General features: G+C 41.6%; 1 protein-coding gene across 1 annotated transcript; it reads left to right on the top strand.

Annotated features, from left to right (window-relative positions):
* Positions 1-574: 574 nt before the first annotated feature.
* FAM174C (family with sequence similarity 174 member C) lies at positions 575-19,743 on the top strand. The gene is made up of 5 exons (XM_075283689.1): positions 575-643; positions 5,494-5,549; positions 7,492-7,727; positions 19,023-19,142; positions 19,232-19,743. The coding sequence occupies exons 2-5, from the start codon at positions 5,544-5,546 to the stop codon at positions 19,233-19,235; spliced, it is 366 nt and encodes a 121-aa protein (XP_075139790.1). The 5' UTR covers positions 575-643; positions 5,494-5,543; the 3' UTR covers positions 19,236-19,743.
* Positions 19,744-20,091: the final 348 nt, after the last annotated feature.

Here is a 20,091-nt window from a genome sequence, read left to right as displayed (position 1 = left end):
GGAAGGAGGCCTGGCCAGGATCGTGGAGAGGTAAGTAACAGTGTTTTTTATGTTTCTTACCTCTCCCGGGCCTCAGATCATTATACTCGGAGGGTCCGAAAAGACCCCTGAGTATAATGATAGCAGCGGTAGCGGCTGTCACCGGGCCCCTAATGTCCCGGGCCCTGTGGCAGCTGCCTCTGCTGCTATGGCGGTAGTTACGCCATTGCCTATTAACTAGATTATGGTTTTTCTTAGTGTCACAGACACATTGTCACATTTCTGGCAGTGATTTTTCACAGATTCTGTGGTTGCAGCTCCTTATGGACATACCCTAACATATGTCAAACATGTAAAAAAATAAGAATTTCAAGTTCAGTGTTTGACAAGCAAAGAATAAAACAAATCCTTGCGGGCACAAATGGTTAGGAGACACGTCTGGATAGTCCCGCGTCCATTACTGCCTCACTACATCCTTTATCTCCGACCGGCCTGGGCGTGCTGGTCATTGGACACAACCTAGGTGGGCACGGTTCGACATCACGTGACCTTGTATGGGACGCGTCAGCCACGTCATTTTGTTGGGCGGGGCCGATGCAGGAAGTGGCAGTATACAGTGATTCAGAGTCACTACGGTGGAGTGTATCCGGCTGCTGTACAGCTGGTGAGTAGGAATAAACACGGCAGGGTGGAATACGGCATCTTGTGTGACATGACACTTGTAGTTAGACTGTGTTGTAGATAACCAGTGATGGCAGCTGGGAATGTGCCACTTATAGTGCTGGGCACACAAGGAGTTTATAGTCACTTCAGTGCTTCTTCAGTAACACTCTGTATATGTAGTAAGTACATATATAACCACAGTCAGTGGCACCTGTGCTGTGGCTGTATGCTGCTGGTAGACATGTAGTGTGACAGTGTGCATGGTGACCCTGTATGCCACATCCTAGTTTACATGACTTCCTCCTCCCCACTGGATGTGACACACACAGGCCATAGACATGAGAAGCTGCTTTCTGACTGATCATAAGCCAATGTTACCACATACAGGAATGGAAATACTGTCACAGTCTCTTTTTAGTATCTTCCTATAGTGTGGTTAATAACCATGTGCATTGCTGATGTTGCCGAGATTTTCTACAGGTAAAAATGAAACCCATTTAACATACGCTCACCCTTGAAACTGTAACTACATGAAAAACACACGTGGTTTTACCAATACTCAACTGCACCATCTGAATACACTATAATCTGAGCAATAGTTGTAGTCCATAATATTGCACATAATGTGCTATACTGAAATAAGATCCCACTGAGGCTGAATAATCTGCTTCAAGGTAAGTTTTAATCAAAGGTGCAATACAGAATGTCTGGTGTAAGTTTTATAAACGTTTTCGGCCTTACTCGACCTTCCTCAGAAAAATAGGAGAGAGTGCGTGATACACCACAAAACATGTTCATGTACATTGATATCCAACAAAGTAGTATACACGCATATATCCAAAAATACATCACATTGTTGACAGAATATGTCAAATTACATCAAGATGAACAATACTGAGGTAATCTTTCATGGTCAGCCGACACTGGCTAAGAGCATCTAAGAACAAGTTATATAGTGTAACATCGTGGTAATCCTTGGTCCTAATCAATGGTGGAAAGGAAGATGAAGTTATAACGTATACATTTACATACTTTGGCTCTGTTTCACTGATGTCAGACTTCACTTCAATCTTATTCCTTTAGGTCTGCCTGCTTAATATTATACTTTATGGACATAATTACAGTCCAATACACTGTTGACTAGCACACAGAACCATCATATAGGTCCTCTGATGTACGGTGAGCATACATTGAGATTATCTGTGTGTGTGTGTATATATATATATATATATATATATATATATTATGTATACCTACACACTTTGGCTCCGATTTACTTATATCAGACATCATTCCTATCCCTATTAGGTTATGTCATACCTTGAGGACGTGATCTCAGTCTAATACACTGCGAGTATCAGTAATTAGTATGTGCAATTAGCTTTTATTGTACCATTCATTCTTTACTTTTTAAGTCCTGTGTTATTGTTCCTTAATATCACTATATATGGGTGGACTGTTACCGGTAATATATCACTACGTGGATTCTTACTTCTATCATTTACTGGATACTGGAATTATGCCTTATAACTTCAAATTCCTTTCGACCATTGATTAGGACCAAGGATTACCACAATGTTACACTATATAACTTGTTCTTAGATGCTCTTAGCCAGTGTCGGCTGACCATGAAAGATTACCTCAGTATTGTTCATCTTGATGTAATTTGACATATTCTATCTGTCAACAATGTGACGTATTTTTGTATATATGCGTGTATACTATTTTGTTGGATATCAATGTACATGAACACGTTTTGTGGTGTATCACTCACTTTCTCCTATTTTTGTTTTTGTAAATATTTTGTAGAGTCTGAGGAAGGCCAAGTAAGGCTGAAAACGTTTATAAAACGTACACCAGGCATTCTGTACTGCATCTTTGATTAAAACTTACCTTGAAGCAGATTATTCAGCCTCAGTGGGATCTTATTACAATATAGCTATATGGATTGGGACCCTATCCCACTGTAACAAACCCGACACCCCACCACACTATTTAGTGCCATAACTTGCTATACTACTCTGGACTGCTGCTGTATCTCATAGTAAAGGGTAACTAACTGAAATTGGTGGGGGTCCATCACCCCAGACCTCCATGGCTCAACTGTTTTGAAGCAACAGTGGCATTCATCTGCTAGTTGGCCTGTTTGCATCTCATTCCCATTCAGTGTACAGCACTGTGCTTTCTTGGTTTTCAGTGAAGAGGCCGCAACACTTGTCTGAATGCTGCTGTTGCTTCAATCGGCTGAGTGTTCCTGGTGGGTGACTCCTAGTTAATCTTCGATTGATGATCAATTTGAAAGATATAAAGTTGGAAAACCCTTTAAAATCAGATAGTAGTGCTAACAAAAATGTAGGTGTAACCCTGTAATATTTAAAATAGGGACACATGTGATGGTACTTATGTGGTCAAAAAGCTTAGTTAGATTTCACTATTTCACAGAGAAAACTCTGCTGTCAGTTGTCTGAGTGAATCCTTACTTATAAAAAAAAAAAAAAAAAAAAAACAACTACAAACTACTAAACCCTTGGTTAAAAACTGATGTAACATGCACCCACTGTATTTTTATTTTTTTTTTTAATTGTGAAGGTGAAATGCCAGGAAAATCGTGTTAGATGATTCTGTTAAAAGATAGAATTGTCTGAAACACTCTGTAGTGTATTGTTACTGAATAACTTATTGACTGCTTTATTGTAAAGTTATGTGTTCCCCCCTGGAGTGCTGACGTCCTCTAAACCAGGGGTCCTCACACTCGTACAGGGGTTGAGCTACTTATACATTTACCAAGTCAAAATGGTCTGCTGTGTGGGCAGGGCCCAGAAGTCTAGCAAGACTGGGCGGGGCTTAACAAGTCAAAGGGTGAGGCCTGCTCTGATGCAGACGTTCTGATTGGCTCAGAGCTCACATGGCACTGCCATGGCACCCAGCACAGAGCCGACACCACTGCCAGTAATGCCGGTGCCCGCAGCACAGACAGCCTGGAAGGCTCCTGCCCTCGGCCACCTGGAGAGTGGGGAGCGCGTCATACCTTGGAGCTGCTGATGCTTCTGTCCCGTGTGTCTCAGCGGAGGGAAGAGACACACGGGACAGAAGCAGCTTTGGGGATGACATGCTCCCCACTCTCCAGTCTGACACAGAAACTAGGCGGGGCTGCGGCCCAGGCCCGACCCACGCATCAGACCGCACCCAGAATATGTCTGTGCTCTCGGCGTCGCGATCGACCGGTAGATTGCGATCGATGTATTGGGCACCCCTGCTCTAAACTTTCTGTTGCACACAGTGCTACCTGAATGAAATCTAAATTCTAGTAGACTTGTAATGTGAGTCTGACCTCCTGTTCATACAAGAAGCACTCTGTGGAGCAGAGAGGAGGTCAGTATTCTGGAGGAGGCCACATCATTTCACAACAAAGCTACTGTGCACTATTTTTTTTCTATCCGGAAATACAGTCTGTATATTAGTTGTATTTCCTGTACTGAGCACTATCTAGAGACTAAAATTCACAGTATCATAAGCGCTGACATCAATATCACAGGGTCAAACGGAGCCCAAAGTATTATCCACCTTCCTCCTTTTGACATCACAGCAGAAAGAGCAGGGCACTGTGGGGGATCAGAACTGCAAAGGAACTAACAAAGCCACATTAGAATGTCGCATGACCTGTTCTGGAACCATGAAACTATGGGCATATAGGTAAGAAACAGCAATTGCAAAAAATGTAAGAAGTCATGGGGATAGTAGGAAGTTTCCCTGGCCATTCAGAACTTCTGTCACCAACTCTAAGAAATGATGTAATGGATTGTGTAAAAGATTGTACATAACTTTACCTCTACAGGTCATTGTCACTAAATGTGGAGAGTGCGTATCTGACCACATTGACAAAAGCATTTAGGAGGAAAGAAATGTAGAGTATCTGCAGGGGACCACATACCGTCTAAGAATGACTTTATATCTTGCCTCTATCAAAACAGTGTTGATGGTGCTTGCTTTTATGAGTATGCCAGTTCCATTCCTTAAGGCCCATCTATACAGATGTAGCATTAAGAGGGTTTTCCCTTCTCCTTTCACCAGCTTGCTCTCTTCTCACTTCCTATATTTTTTAACAAGCTGATGGGCAGGCTTTGACTATTTGATGGACAGGATACTATCAAGTACCTCAGTAGATATAGACATTGCCTTTACCTTGAAGATTGGCACTAACCCTGTCCCTGTCCAAGTCTGTTATCAGCAAAATTCAATAAGCTGATCTGAAAGGAGAAGGAGATAACAACAGCTCTGAGAGCAAGCAGGATCTGGAGAACTCAGCCCTCCAGTGGGTTATGTCATCCATCCTGAGGTCAGCAAATGGGCTGGGGACCAAGGAAACATTGTGTAAACAATGGGAGGAATAATTTTACATAGCAGGTAAATGAACCAGAATTTCTAAAGCAGTGTATTAAGGAAAACTCTTGAATCTACTTAAGCTAGCAGTATAGATAGGATCCTTGAGATGGGAATATCCCTTTAATTAACATAACTTTTAACAGGTTGCTGGCACAATATTTTAGGAGTTTTAGCAGGAGCTGCCTGTAAAATCAAACAAATTGCTGGCCAACGCTTTCCCCCCACTGAACTGGTAGTGTACATTGAAAGAAATGATTGGGGCTGCTGTCCTGCTATGATCTTTCCTTGTGCTATGAAACTCTGATGTTACAGTACTTGGATTTGGATAAATAAAGGAGAGTGTCAAACAGGTGGGAGAAGGAGAAGAATATGTAGGGAGATAAAGAAAGGAGAGAGAGAGATTGATCTGTATTTTTGTACATAATATGCAGATATATTTTTAACTTAATTTTCTTTTTTTCCTAACAGTGAAGAAAACCTTGGAGGACCATCATAAGACAAAGCGGTGGAGTTAAAGAATGGAGGTATGTAAAGTAAAGACGTTTTCCAGGATTGTAGCATTAATTATTTATATTTAAGATTGGCCTTTGATATTGAACTGATGTGAGCCCAACTACTTGAACCTCCATTAATCAGCTGTTAGAAGGGGCCACAGTCTCTTTATGATTTACAGCATATTACACAGCACTATATATTGTATATTGCAGCTAAATCCACTCCACTAGTTTTTGGTCTCCATTTGGATATGGCATTCTTGCCATATGTCTTTGGAGTCTTCCCACCACATACGGTCACGTATACATGGATGACATTTTATGAAGTGCGGTATTTTAAATGCTAGTCTTGATATGAAGAGTGCTGGAGTAAAAATATAACAAATATATTGGTATGGAAAATCAATTAAAAAAAAAAAAATCGCCAACATTTTTGCAAAGTATGTATAACATAAAAACTTCATTTGACCAGTTCCAGACTATATACAACCTTGCAAGGTTAGGCTGCTGCACAAAATTATGCAGCTTTAGGGCTCGTTCACACGGAGTAAATGCGCCACGCACTGTGACGCGTTTACGGCGTGTGTACGCCGCGTTTTTTTGCGGTGCGCGGCGCGTTTACTCCGTGTGAACGAGCCCTTAGGATGGTTTATTACCATCCCTGCCTTCCCAATCACTGTGTACACAGCTATGGAAACCGCCATGATGTGTCTCCCTTCTGACCTGGTGCTAGAGGACCAAGATCAGCTCTGGAGTACAGTATAAGAAGCTATATTCCTCCTGTAACTGGGGCTTTAAGTAAAAAAAAAAAAAAAAAGTGAGAAACGACATTTCTACTCCTTTTTTGTTTCTGTTTTCTCAGATATTAAATTAAAAAAAAAGCATAAAAAGAACATAAAAATAAAGCCCTATTTATCACTGAGAAGCAAAAATTATTTGAATAACTCAAAGGAAAAAAAGTGTTCTGGCCTTCAAAACTGCATTTATGAAGAAAAAAAAAATGTCTGGTCCTCAACCAACCAGCCAAAATAGCCTGGTACTAAAGTGGCGAAATATCTCCTTTTCTGATGACTCATTGCCTTTTAAGGCAGGGGCTCCATATGGCTTAAACGCCATAGAAAAAAGCGTGGCATTTTACAGTCACAACAATGTGGATGGGGTTCTAGCGAAATTCCATCCACAATTTGTGGTAAAATACATGCTGTGGACACACTGCGAGTTCCAAAATCATTGTGGTTTTGGAAATTGCAGCATGTCAGTTATACCTACAGAAACGCCAACAGTCTAAAGGGGTTGTCTACTTCAGACAATACATGTTTGATAGATCCCCGAAGGATAAGCCAATCACATGATGTCCCGTTTCTTGAAATTCTAGTAAAGGGCTACAACCTGTGGTAGGAACTGAGCAGCAGATTAGACTATTGATTGGTGGACCACCATCTATAATCTTAGAATTTACTTTTATGGATTGGGTTTGGATAAACTGGGTTTTCTAAACTAGGTAACCTCATTCAGCCTCCTTTTCAATGGCAACAGCATGCTGAATGTACAAGATATACCACCGTTACACAAGTGTCTACATGTGGGCAGGGTTTCATCCACATTAAGTTGCCACTATGTTGGGACAAACACTCAAAGCTTGTTTGTGATTGTTTTAAATGGTGCTCAAAACACAATAGAGAAAATTGTGCTGAACCCAGGAATCATACAGTTGATCTGATGCTATGATTCCCACAAGATGCACAGAAAGATAATTCAGCTATATTAAAGAAATTGTGGTTGGATTTAGACAATTGAAAATTCCTCTATTCATGGTCGTACCCATTGGCAACCAATAAAGACAAAAGACTGTCAGCAATTTTTAATTACTTGTATTTGTAAAAATGTTTCACTTTTTATAGTCTTCACAGTTAAATATGGTTATGTGTATGTTTTATTGTTTGATGGTGTACAACTCCATTTGTTCTTGCAGATGTGGTGCTACTCATGTTTACTGATGTTCACAATTCCTTTGGCCGCGAGTGCAGAAGGACCGGAAAATGTCACACATATTGAAATCACTAGTCCAACAGTTTCCATAAACAGTTCATCTACAAAACCAACCCAGTTGTCTTTCTGGGGTAACTTTGAAGTGATGCAGCGAGCCTTCTATGTACTTATTGGAATCAGTGTATTGGCTGTACTCTACTTTGTGATCCGGACTTGTAGGTAAGAATCTGTTGCTTAGACCCCTGAGTTTTTACTTTTCACTAAAAGAAGTGTTGTCACTTCAGTATATGTAGTATGCTGATAATGGTTTCTATTGTTGCGTATTGGTCACACCTTGAAGCACACCTAAATTTTTAAAACTTTTTTTTTTAAACTTCTATCAATAGTGCAATATTCTTTAACAAACCATATTACAGTTTCTTCACGTATTTCCTTCCTTCTGTGTATGGAGCTAAGGCTGAGGTCTGTTCAGCTTTAAAGCGGTTTTCTAGGCTCTGTGATACTTTTGGTACTGATCTATCCACAGGAAAGGTCATCTCTATCAGGTTGGTGAGGGTGTGGTGAATTATAACCCAGCTTATTTGCTGTGGATGATATTGTGTCTTTCTCTGCTTTCCCTCTCCCTCTTCCAGGACTTAACTGTAAATTGGTCTGTCTGTGTACAGACAGGTTCACTGAATGCAGAGAGGAATAAACATTTTAGGGCTAGTTCACACGGCATTCCCCATGAACACAATCCGTCGTGGCTTTCTCCTCCAGGTTAGGCCCAAATGAATGGGCCTAGTCCAGAGGGTGGTGTCGCAAGGTGGATGCCGCGGCTGAATCAGCCGTGGAATCCGCCTAAAGAAGGGGCAGCTCGCTTCTTTTTTTTCTGCGAGAGGGAACAAACCGCTCGCGAAAGAAGGAAATGACCGGCTCCCATTGATTTTAATGGGAGGCAGCAGGATTTTGACGCGGACTCTGCGTCAAAATCCTGACCATTTTGCCCCATGGGAACTAGCCCTTAAGATTCTGTAACTATGTACTATAAGGAAAACTGAGTAATCAGACAACATAGTGTGAGAAAGTGAAGGATGTGGTTTGGGAGAACAGGTATCTTCCAGCCAGGCAGTTAAAGGGTATGTGGTAGAAGCCCACAGCAGGGTCTGATATACCGTAGGTTGTGTGTCTGTACTAGTTGGTATGGCTCTACACTGAGGAAACTGTGTGAACTGTACCTACAACAAGGTAACTGTTTGCCACCCCGTGTGAAAACCAGAGCGGGAGTCTGGCAGCCAGGCTCTTGTATAGATAGGGAATAGTGTTGAGCGAATAGTAGATTAGAATACTTCGCTCTCATAGGAATGCGTGTTAGTGGCTGGCGCTTAACCCCTTGGTGTTCGGCTGCGTACATGCATTACTATGGGAGCGGAGGTATTCTAAACTATTCATTGAATACTATTCGCTCATCTCTAATAGGGAACATTAGTGTAGTAGGTAGTTCTCAGCTGAGAAGGGTTTGTTTTTATTGTATGCGCTTACAAGTGAATAAATAGCAAACATCAGTGTGATCCAGTCTGTGTATCCCTGTTTCTTTAAAGAGGACCTGTCAGCTAGTCTGAAAATCTCCGTAGGCACTGTTTCCCTGAGCAGTTTGGGGTTTTGCTTATCCTAATCCATTCAGCCACTCCAAAGACATAAACCCTTTTAGGCTGGGGCGCCACAGGACGGAAACGCAAAAATCGCAGTGTTTTACGGTACAGGCAAAGTGGATGGGATTCTAGGGAATCCCATGCTCACTTTGCAGTAAAAACCATCGTGTGGACATGCTGCGATTTACAAAACCGGTGTGGTTTTGTAAATCACAGCATAATTACGGAAATGCCAGTGGTTTCCCCATAGATTTAATTGTAACAGAAAGTCCGTGGAGGAAAACTCTGTAAACTTTCTGTTTAAAGCTCTGCGGAAAGAACCACGATGCATTGCTGCTGCGGTTTTTCCTGCAGCGCTTTTTAGCTGCGGATCGTCCCGTGGGCCATATCCTTGGTGTTGATGCAAATTGGGGTATACTAGCCAAGTGTGTGGTTTCTCTGTGGGACAGCCTCTGTCCTGTATGTCATGCAGTGTTAGCGCCCACTTGGCATCAACACAAAAAGGATTTATCTTTGGAATTACTTTAACGGATTTGGGTAAGCAAAATGACAAAATGTCAATGATATACACCAGCTGTCATGCTGTTGTATATCTTTTATATATTTCAGACCTGGTGACCAGAACTGGAGTTGGTGAAGGTGGTGAAAGATTTCTTTGTAGATGACTTAACATCTGGTTACAGACTCTGCTCCACTGATTCCATTCCAGTTGGGATTATTTTCTCCACCACCATTGTTCCTGAGTAGTGCTGTTAGTTTTGTTGCCTGATATTCTCTGTAATGACAGGTGGGCAGTGTCAGGCCAGGGTGTTATGATTCAGGGCTCCAAGCAGAAGTGGATGGTGTCAGAGTTCAGAATCGCACCCCTTGCCTGCTCCTGTCTAACACACCAACACATGCTATTTCGTGCCAGACTGATGCCAAAAGGGCAATCCTCTGGCCTCTGCCTGGCTAATCTCATCACATGCATATGCTGGGTGCATGTGCTGGAAGCTTTCCACATACCAAAACATATTTACCAAATGAAGTCCGAACAGAGCCTAAATTGTTCTCACCCTTCTTTATAGTCTCGTACATAGTGCAAGGATGATTATGTCTGTGTGTATGCGTGGCTAATGTACAGCACTGACACATTCCATAATCTCAAGTTTATTATAGTATATTACAAAGTTTATTAACCGGTTAAGGACCAGGCCCAAAAGTATGTTAAAGACCAGGCCTCTTTTTTTCAAAACTGACGTGTCACTTTAAATGGCAATAACTTTGAGACGCTTTAACTTACACAAATGAATTTGAGATGGTTTTCTCGTAACACATTATACTTCATGTTAGTGGTAAACACTAATCAATATTTTTTCATTTATTTATAAAAAAAACTAGGAAATTTGATGGAAATTTGAAAAAAATTGCAATTTTCAAAATGTGAAATTCTCTGCTTTTCAGGCAGATAGTCATACCATCCAAATACATGAATAAATATTATCTCCCATATCTCTGCTTTATATTGGCATCATCTTTTGATTGTCTTTTAATTTATTTTGGACGTCACAAGGCTTACAAGTGTAACAGCAATTTTCCAGATTTACAAGAAATTTCTCCAAACTAATTTTTTAGGGACCACTTCAGTTCTGAAAGTAATTATAAAGGCCTGTATAATAGAAACCCCCATAAATTACCCCATTTTCAAAACTGCACCCCTCAAATTATTCAAAACAGCATTTGGGATGTTTGTTAACCCTTTAAGCATTTCATAAGAATAAAAATAATATGGCAGTGAAATTTAGACATTTCATTTTTTTTCACTAATACATTCATTTAGACCCAAAATTAACACATTCACAAAGGGTTGAAGGAGAAAATGCATCTGACAGTTTATTGTGCAATTTCTCCCGTGCACAGAAATACCCCACATGTGGGTGTAAACTGATTTTTGGGCACACGGCAGTGCATGGAAGGGAAGGAGCGACACTGGGTGTTTGAACAGCATATTTTGCTGGAATAATTTTCAGCGCCATGCCTTATTTGCAGAGACCCTAGAGTACCAAAACAATGGAAACCCCCCAAAAGTGACCCCATTTTAGAATCCACACCCCTCACAGAATTCATCAAGGGGTATAGTCAGCATTTAGACCCTACAGTTGTTTCACAGATTTTACTAACATTGGGATGTGTAAATGAAAAATTACTAAAATGTCACTTTATCTCCAAAGTTTTCATTTTCACAAAGGGTTAAAGGAGTAAAAGCCCCCCACAGTTTGTTAAACAATTTCTCCTGAACACGGCAATACCCCATATGTGGCTATAATCTGCTGTATGGGAACATGGCGGGGCTCAGAATGGAAGGAGCGCTATTTGGCTTTTGGATGGCAGATTTTGCTGGAATAATTTTAGGTGCCATGTCGCATTAGCAGAGCCCCTAGAGAACCAATACAGTGGAAACCCCCTAAAAGTGACCCCATTTGGGAAACTACACCCCCCACAGAACATATTAAAGGGTAGAGTGAGCATTTTGACCCTACAGCTGTTTCACAGATTTTATTAACATTGGGCCATGAAAATGAAAAATTACTTTTTTTCCAACAAACTGTCAATTTAGCCCCAAATTTTTAATTTTCACAAGAGGATAAAGGAGAAAAAGCTCCCTAAAGTTCGTTACACAAATTCTGCTGAACACAGAAATGCCCCATATGTGGTCATAATCTGCTGTATGGGAACATGGCGGGGCTCAGAATGGAAAGAGGGCTATTTGGCTTTTGGAGGGCAGATTTTGCTGGAATATTTTTCAGGTCCCATGTCGCATTTGCAGAGCCCCTAAAGTACCAATACAGTGGAAACCCCCTATAAGTGACCCCATTTTGGAAACTACACCCCTCATAGAATTTGTCTAGGGGTAGAGTGAGTATTTTGGCCTCACAGGTGTTTCACAGATTTTATTAACATTGGGACGTGAAAATGAAAAATTACTTTTTTTCCCAATAAATCGTCCATTTAGCGCCATAGTTTTAATTTTGCAAATAGTTTAAGAATTAAAAGCCCCCCACAGTTTGTTACACAATTTCTTCTGAACACGGCAATACCCCATATGTGGCCAAAATCTGCTGTATGGGTACATGCTGGGGCTCAGAATGGAAAGAGCGCTATTTGGATTTTGGAGGGCAGATGTTGCTGGAATAGTTTTCAGGTGCCATGTCGCATTTGCAGAGCCCCTAAAGTATCAATACAATGGAAACCCCTCAAAAGTGACCCCATTTTAGAAACTACACCTGTCAAGGAATGTATCAAGGGGTATTATCATTTTGAGCCTAAAATGCTTCCCAAAAATTAATGTACAAAATGAAAATTGAAATTTTTAAAAATATGCCATTTCGGTGCCCAGTACGTTGCACCCACTTTGTGTTGTCAGAGACCTGCACTCCTAAAACTATTAAGTGGGCCATCCCGGGGGTCAAAAAATTATATATGTGGGTGTAAACTGCTGCTTGGGCACACAGCAGGGCTCAGAAGGGAAGGACCACTGTGCATTTTAGCTTTTGGGGTACAGATTTAGAGGGACCCTCTGGGCGCCATGATGTTTTTGCAGAGCCCTGGAGGTTCCAGTAAACTGGAATTCACCAAGAAGTGACCCCATTTTGTAGGGGCAATTTTAGGGTCTCTGCAAATGTGACATGGTGTCCAAAAACGAAGAATCTAAATCTGCACTCCAAAAGCACATATTGCTCCTTCACATCTGCACCCTGCTGGGTACCCAAATAGCAGTGTATGCCCACATGTATGACACTGGTGTACCCTGGATAACGTACTTAATGCCATATGTGGGTAGAAATGGCTGTTTGGGCACAACCGGGGACAGAAGGGAAGGAGCGCTATTTTGGTTTTTGGAGCACAGTTTGGGTTTTTTTGCCACTTTTGCAAAGCCCCTGAATTGCCAATAAAGTGGAATCCGCAGACATGTCACCCTATTTTGGACACTACCCCACTGATGGGATTTATCAAGTGGTGTAGCGAGAATTTTTAACCCTTGAGTGTTGCATTTATTTAGTTTCCAGAAATGAAATCGCAACTGATAGAGAAGTTAAAAATGAAAATTTTACAGATTTGCCATTTCAGTGTGCAACAGGTTGTGCCCGACTTATGTCAGCAGAGACACTCCAAAAACTGTTAAACGGGTATCCCAGGCACAACAGCTTTTAGAGCGTTCATCTCTGATACAAGGTGGGCACAACATATTACGCACTGAAAGGACGTATTCCTGGAAAAATGGTCATTTTCACCTCTCACAATCCACTACAGTTATAGTTATATATATAAAGTTATAGCAACACTTGGGGGTTAAAAATGCTGTCTGTACCCCTGGATAAATCCTTCAGGGGTGTAGTTTCCAAAATAAGGTAATTTATCAGGGGATTCCAAATTACTGGCGTTTCAGCTCTACAAAAGTGTCATGGCATCCAAAAACCAAACCGTCTGTGCTCCAAAAACCAAATGACCCTTCTTCCCTTCTGTGTCCGGCTGTGCCCCAATATCAGTTTATACCCACATATGACATTACGTCCGTTATCCTGGATACACCAGTGTCATACATGTGGCATAAACTGCAGTTTGGGCGCACAGCAGGCCGCAGAAGGGAAGGAGCGCTATGCGGCTTTTGGAGTACAGATTCAGATGTTTGGTATCTGGACGCCATGTCATGTTTGTAGAGCCTGTAAGGTACCAGAAAAGTGGATTCCATGGGGTACCAGGAGTGACCCCATTTTGAAAACTGCACCCCTCAAAGAATTTATCAGGGGGTATAGTGAGTATTAGTATCCCGGACGTGACTGCACAGCGGATGGCGAAGAGGGAATGTATAAGCGGTGCGGAGGACATTGCAAACACCAAATTCCCTACTATGTCCCCGTAGCTCCTATGATTGGGGGAGTCACTCTGGGGGTCACTTTAGGGGTCACTTCTGGTGTCTGTTCCCTCATAAGCTGTAAATCTGGGGTGTCCCCTGATATCCACTCACACAGCTTATATATTCCCTACATGACGCACCCAGTTGTGTTCTAATAATTTGGCGATTTTTGAGGGTTTTTGTCTTCACATTGTGAGATGCTATATTTTCTTTATGTTTCTGGTGACGCGGCCATATAAGGGCTTATTCTTTGCGGGATGAGATGCATTTCGTAATGACACCATTTTTGGGTGTCTACATCTTATTGAATGCATTTTATTAACCCTTTTTTGCTGGATTTAAAAAAAAAAAATCAATCCTGGCATTGAGTTTTACTTTTTTAATTTTGCGCCATGCAGCGTACAGTATAAGTAACATGTTCCCTTTATTCTGCGGGTCGGTACGGTTACGGCGATACCTCATCTATTGTATTTTTTTATGTGTTACTAGTTCTGCAGAGGAAAAACACATTTGGGGACATAAATCAATGTTTTTTGCATCGCATCTTCTAAGAGGCGTAACATTTTTATTTTTCGGTTGACAGAGTTGGTTGAGGGCTTATTTTTTGCGGGACAACCTGCGCTTTTTATTGGTACTGTTGTCGGATGCATATGACTTTTTGATCACTTTTTATAGCATATTTTGTATGGTGAGATGGCGAAAAATCATTACTTCCGGCGAGTTTTTTCCGTTTTTTTTTTTCCGGCGTTCGCCGTGTACATTAAATATTATTTCAGTTTTATTGTACAGATTGTTACGGACGCGACAATACCAAATATGCATTGTTTTTATTACTTTTTAGTTCTTTTTTTATATAATTCATTTTCTATTGAGAAAAAGGGATTTTTGGGCTTTATAACTTTATTAATTTTTTTCATACACTTCATTTTATTTTTTTTACATTTTTTTTTTACTTTTTCATGTGTCCATTTAGGACACTTCAATCAGCAATACTTTGCTGATATAGAATGCCATGTGAGACACAGCATGCAGGTGTCCCACATGGCATTCCGTAGCAGGATGTCAGGCTGTGTAGACGCACAGCCTGACATCAGAAGGTCCTGGCAGGATCACCAGGTATGTGGGGGCTTCGGGCAGTCAGACCCCAGACTACCTTTTACTGCTATCGGCACCCTCCGATCTCGCCGCGGGGGGTGCCGATCAACTTCAATTGTCGGCGGATGCCTTTCGATCGCGCCGTGATGTTTCACGGCGCGATCGAAAGGGTTAAAACGTCCAGTCGGACTCAGTTCCGACTGGACGTTATTGAGGAAGGGGTTAGGTGTTAGTAACACCTAACCCCCGTCCTCCCCGCACCCCTCCCCCCGCGAAATAGGTACCTAAAGACAGGACGTATTTTTACAAATTTACGTACGGCGGTCCTTAACCGGTTAATGACACAAATGCTGCCATTTGTTCAAAATTTTAGGTACGCTTTAGAGCAGTGGTTCTTAACCTTTTTTGAGGTTCCGAACCCACCAGTTTCAGATACACATTCACCAAACCCTTCTTTATTGATAAATCAAATATGATTTTTTTCTAAATTCAAGACATAGGTATATGTTTTTTTACTGGTACACAAAATGAACCGTGCATAGGACCTAGGGTTTGATTGAACCCCGGTTATGAACCACCGCTTTAAAGGGAGTTTACCACCTCTCCCAAGCATATTGAACTGTCATCACCATGTTTCAGAGCACTTTATAGTGATAAATAATATACATCTGTTATGTAAGTCACTCTTGTAGATTTGAAGAAACACAGTTTACAAGTTGTACTGGAGGCAGGACAGGCCTTCAGCTTCTGAAGCACTGCTGTTACGTCTCAAGTAGGATGGGTCATATCATAGCAGTGAGAGCTCCAACTCTCACTGTATTGGGTAGCGCAGGCAAATTTTGGTAGGGGCCTGAGTGCAATGCTCCAGGAATCTGAAGGCCCGTCTCCAGTGCACCAACTGTCTAATTTGCATAACACTTCAAAGTTGTTTTTCGTAAAATGTACAAAAGTGATACTTGAGGTATATTTATCCCAGTAATGTACTCAGTAACATGGTGTTGACAGTTCATGGACATATACACTCACCGGCCACTTTATTAGGTACACCATGCTAGTAACGGGGTGGACCCCTTTTGCATTCAGAACTGCCTCAATTCTTCGTGGCATAGATTCAACAAGGTGCTGGAAGCATTTCTCAGAGATTTTGGTCCATATTGACATAATGGCATCACACAGTTGCTGCAGATTTGTCGGCTGCACATCCATGATGCGAATCTCCCGTTCCACCACATCCCAAAGATGCTCTATTGGATTGAGATCTGGTGACTGTGGAGGCCATTGGAGTACAGTGAACTCATTGTCATGTTCAAGAAACCAGTCTGAGATGATTCCAGCTTTATGACATGGTGCATTATCCTGCTGAAAGTAGCCATCAGATGTTGGGTACATTGTGGTCAAAAAGGGATGGACATGGTCAGCAACAATACTCAGGTAGGCTTTGGCATTGCAACGATGCTCAATTGGTACCAAGGGGCCCAAAGAGTGCCAAGAAAATATTCCCCACACCATGACACCACCACCACCAGCCTGAACCGTTGATACAAGGCAGGATGGATCCATGCTTTCATGTTGTTGACGCCAAATTCTGACCCTACCATCCGAATGTCGCAGCAGAAATCGAGACTCATCAGACCAGGCAACGTTTTTCCAATCTTCAATTGTCCAATTTCGATGAGCTTGTGCAAATTGTAGCCTCAGTTTCCTGTTCTTAGCTGAAAGGAGTGGCACCCGGTGTGGTCTTCTGCTGCTGTAGCCTATCTGCCTCAAAGTTCAACGTACTGTGCGTTCAGAGATGCTCTTCTGGCTACCTTGGTTGTAACGGGTGGCTATTTGAGTCACTGTTGCCTTTCTATCAGCTTGAACCAGTCTGGCCATTCTCCTCTGACCTCTGGCATCAACAACGCATTTCCGCCCACAGAACTGCCGCTCACTGGATGTTTTTTCTTTTTCGGACCATTCTCTGTAAACCCTAGAGATGGTTGTGCGTGAAAATCCCAGTAGATCAGCAGTTTCTGAAATACTCAGACCAGCCCTTCTGGCACCAACAACCATGCCACGTTCAAAGGCACTCAAATCACCTTTCTTCCCCATACTGATGCTCGGTTTGAACTGCAGGAGATTGTCTTGACCATGTCTACATGCCTAAATGCACTGAGTTGCCGCCATGTGATTGGCTGATTAGAAATTAAGTGTTAACGAGCAGTTGGACAGGTGGGTACCTAATAAAGTGGCCGGTGAGTGTAGCTTGTTACAGTCACAGAACAGTAATTGGACATCAGAGCTGTGAATCTGTGAGGGCTCATTCACATCTGCGCCCGGTCTCCGTTCTGCAGGTTTCCGTTTCCTGCACAAAACAGAGGCAGGAGACGGAATCCTGCCGGACTCTTTCAAACCCATTCATTTGAATGGGTTTGAAAGCTGTCCGGTCATGAGCGGTGGTGAGCGTTTTATGCTCTTCACCGCGAAACCGGTTTTTTAAATCTGGACAAAGAGTTGGACATGCAGTACACTGTGTCCAGTTTAAAAAAAAAAACGGTTTAGCGGTGGAGAGCATAAAACGCTCACGGCCGGACCCGGTCTGTGGTTTCCGTCTTCTTTCATGCAGAAGACGGAAACCACAGAACGGAGACCCGAACGCAGGTGTGAACCTAACTTGAGTCTGTTGTTTATCCACTGGGAGTAACCAGAATAAATAACAGCAAGCAGAGATGTAGAAAACCATGAGGAATTCATGAAGTATATTGGAAAACTGTATAACTTTTTATATAGAAACTGTTATAGTAATGTTTATTATCGCCTGTGTTACAACAACCACTGTGTATATGTTTATTACTGCATGAGCTTCTGTCTCTAAGGATAGTGTTATGTTGCTAATAAAGCACTGTTAAAAGGAGCAGCAGACTAGGAAGATCCTCTTTCTTCTGTTAGGGGGCATTCACACGGAGTAACGCGGCACTGATTCTTGCACGATAACTCGCGTAAGAATCAGCGCTGCTAAACAGAATCCCATTGCGTTCAATGGGTTCCGTTTAACGTGCACAACACTTTGAAATCAATGGCTTAAAAGCCTCTCATTGATTTTGTGTTACGCGCATTAAACGGAACCCATTGAACGCAATGGGATTCTGTTTAGCAGCGCTGATTCTTACGCGAGTTATCGTGCAAGAATCAGTGCCGCGTTACTCCGTGTGAATGCCCCCCTAGTGTATAGAACTGCAGCGCAGAGCACATGGAGCTCATAGACAAGGAGCTGAGATACTAAGCTACTGAATACAACTTGTAAAGTGGATTATCCTTGACCCTGAATAAATAGATGTTTACTATTGAACGCCTGGACAGTGCAAAGATTAATCCGCTGCCAGCAGAAACAATATTTGTTTCTCAATATTTGTCTGAAATGAGGTAAACCCTTTAACCACTTCCTCACCACCCATTGGGTTTTTACGTCCAGAAGGTGGTAGCCTTTTTCTGCAAGGACATGCCGGTATGTCCAAACAGATTTCAGCAAATCGTTTTTTTAAACTTTTTTGGATGCTATGCAAAGTGCCAGATGTGTCAATAAAGTGGAATTCCCAAATATCCCCATTTTGCTTAGCTAGGAACGCAGTCTCCACAATGTATAGGACTTCAAGGGAACTACAGGATTACATCTTCTATGAAATCCCATTGCAACATCTTCTATTAAACCCCTCCTGGAATCCCTTCCTCTCTACTTTCCTTTACTTTGTTTTTTGTTTTCAATGCTGTCACAGACGCCTTTACCACAGGTTTTTCTGGGAAGCTAAACGCCTGCTGGTTTAGTGTCTCAAATCATCCACACTTTTGGATATGATGACATTCTATAATTAAACTATTGATAATTGTTTAACTGAATTTTGACCTATTATTCCTCAGCTTAAAAAAGAAACCACAGAGGAAGAAGTATGGCCTTCTTTCAGACTATGATGAAACTATGGAATTGGGTTCAATGGACAGCGATGAAGAGAAAATATTTGAATCAAGAAGTTTAAGAAGGTAAGCACTTCAGGAAGGCCCATGGATATGGCTTAATTTTCTGAAAAATGTTCATCATAATTAATTTTTTCTTTTCTTTCTGTTTACAGGTGATCAATAATATTGTAACTTGCGAGTCACTAACCACAAACAAGCCCAGTTTTTCTGTCCTTGTGATGACACAGACTGTTTTCCTTGCCATCTGTGTTTTGAAGGGGATATGAGCCCTGGTGACCAAGTCCGTGCTTACTTTAACTGCTGCCACTGGAAAAGCTTGACTAATTTCTGGCTTCGATTTTCTTTATTCTGCTATGTGAAATTCAGCAGTAAAGACTATGAAGAAATGTGGTTTTCTGACCTTTGCACAAAGTGTACATTCCATTTTCAGAGTGTGGACCACTTTTCATGTCTAACTTGGATGTGCGGTTACTGATGGATGGATAACAAGTACTTTCCTTTTTACTGTTCTCAACACAAACTTTTTGCAAAATACTGTTGTCGAAACCAAGTTATCATATGGTTCTGCCGCCAGGGAGTTTGGAAAAGATGCAAGTTCTTACACTGTACTACTAATTTTATACGTGGTTCAGGATATTTTGTAACATTTATTTTTCCACTGTGCCTTTTTTATATATGAATAAAACAGTCTGTTCAATCTGGACATCTGCTTGATTCTTATTTTAGCAAAATCTTTGTTTACACTTGGAAAATGCCCTTGAGAAGGCTCTTCTACTTTCCATGGGATCTGCATTTATGATTGACTAGACAATAATACACAACATAAAATAATGCATCCAGATAGATTTCTGCAAAATACATACAGCTATGTCTGAGACAGATATGTAAATTATTACACGTATGCTCTGATTATATACTGAGTCTAGAAAAGGGCTCTCAGAGGCTACTTTTGGGTAGTTTACAGATAGCATTGACTGTTACAAACTTGGCCAAAAGTTTTGAGACTGACACA

This window comes from Leptodactylus fuscus, chromosome 1 (genome assembly GCF_031893055.1).
Source record: "Leptodactylus fuscus isolate aLepFus1 chromosome 1, aLepFus1.hap2, whole genome shotgun sequence".
In the NCBI taxonomy this organism is placed as follows: Eukaryota; Metazoa; Chordata; class Amphibia; order Anura; family Leptodactylidae; genus Leptodactylus; species Leptodactylus fuscus.
Note: the sequence above shows the minus strand (reverse complement) of the source record. Positions and strands in the feature narration are given on the sequence as shown.

What these genes read in the sequence shown, in the direction of transcription:
- FAM174C (XM_075283689.1), top strand. An exon ending in TTTGTGATCCGGACTTGTAG is followed by an intron (nt 7,728 to 19,022) that starts GTAAGAATCTGT and finishes ATTATTCCTCAG; the next exon opens with CTTAAAAAAGAAACCACAGA.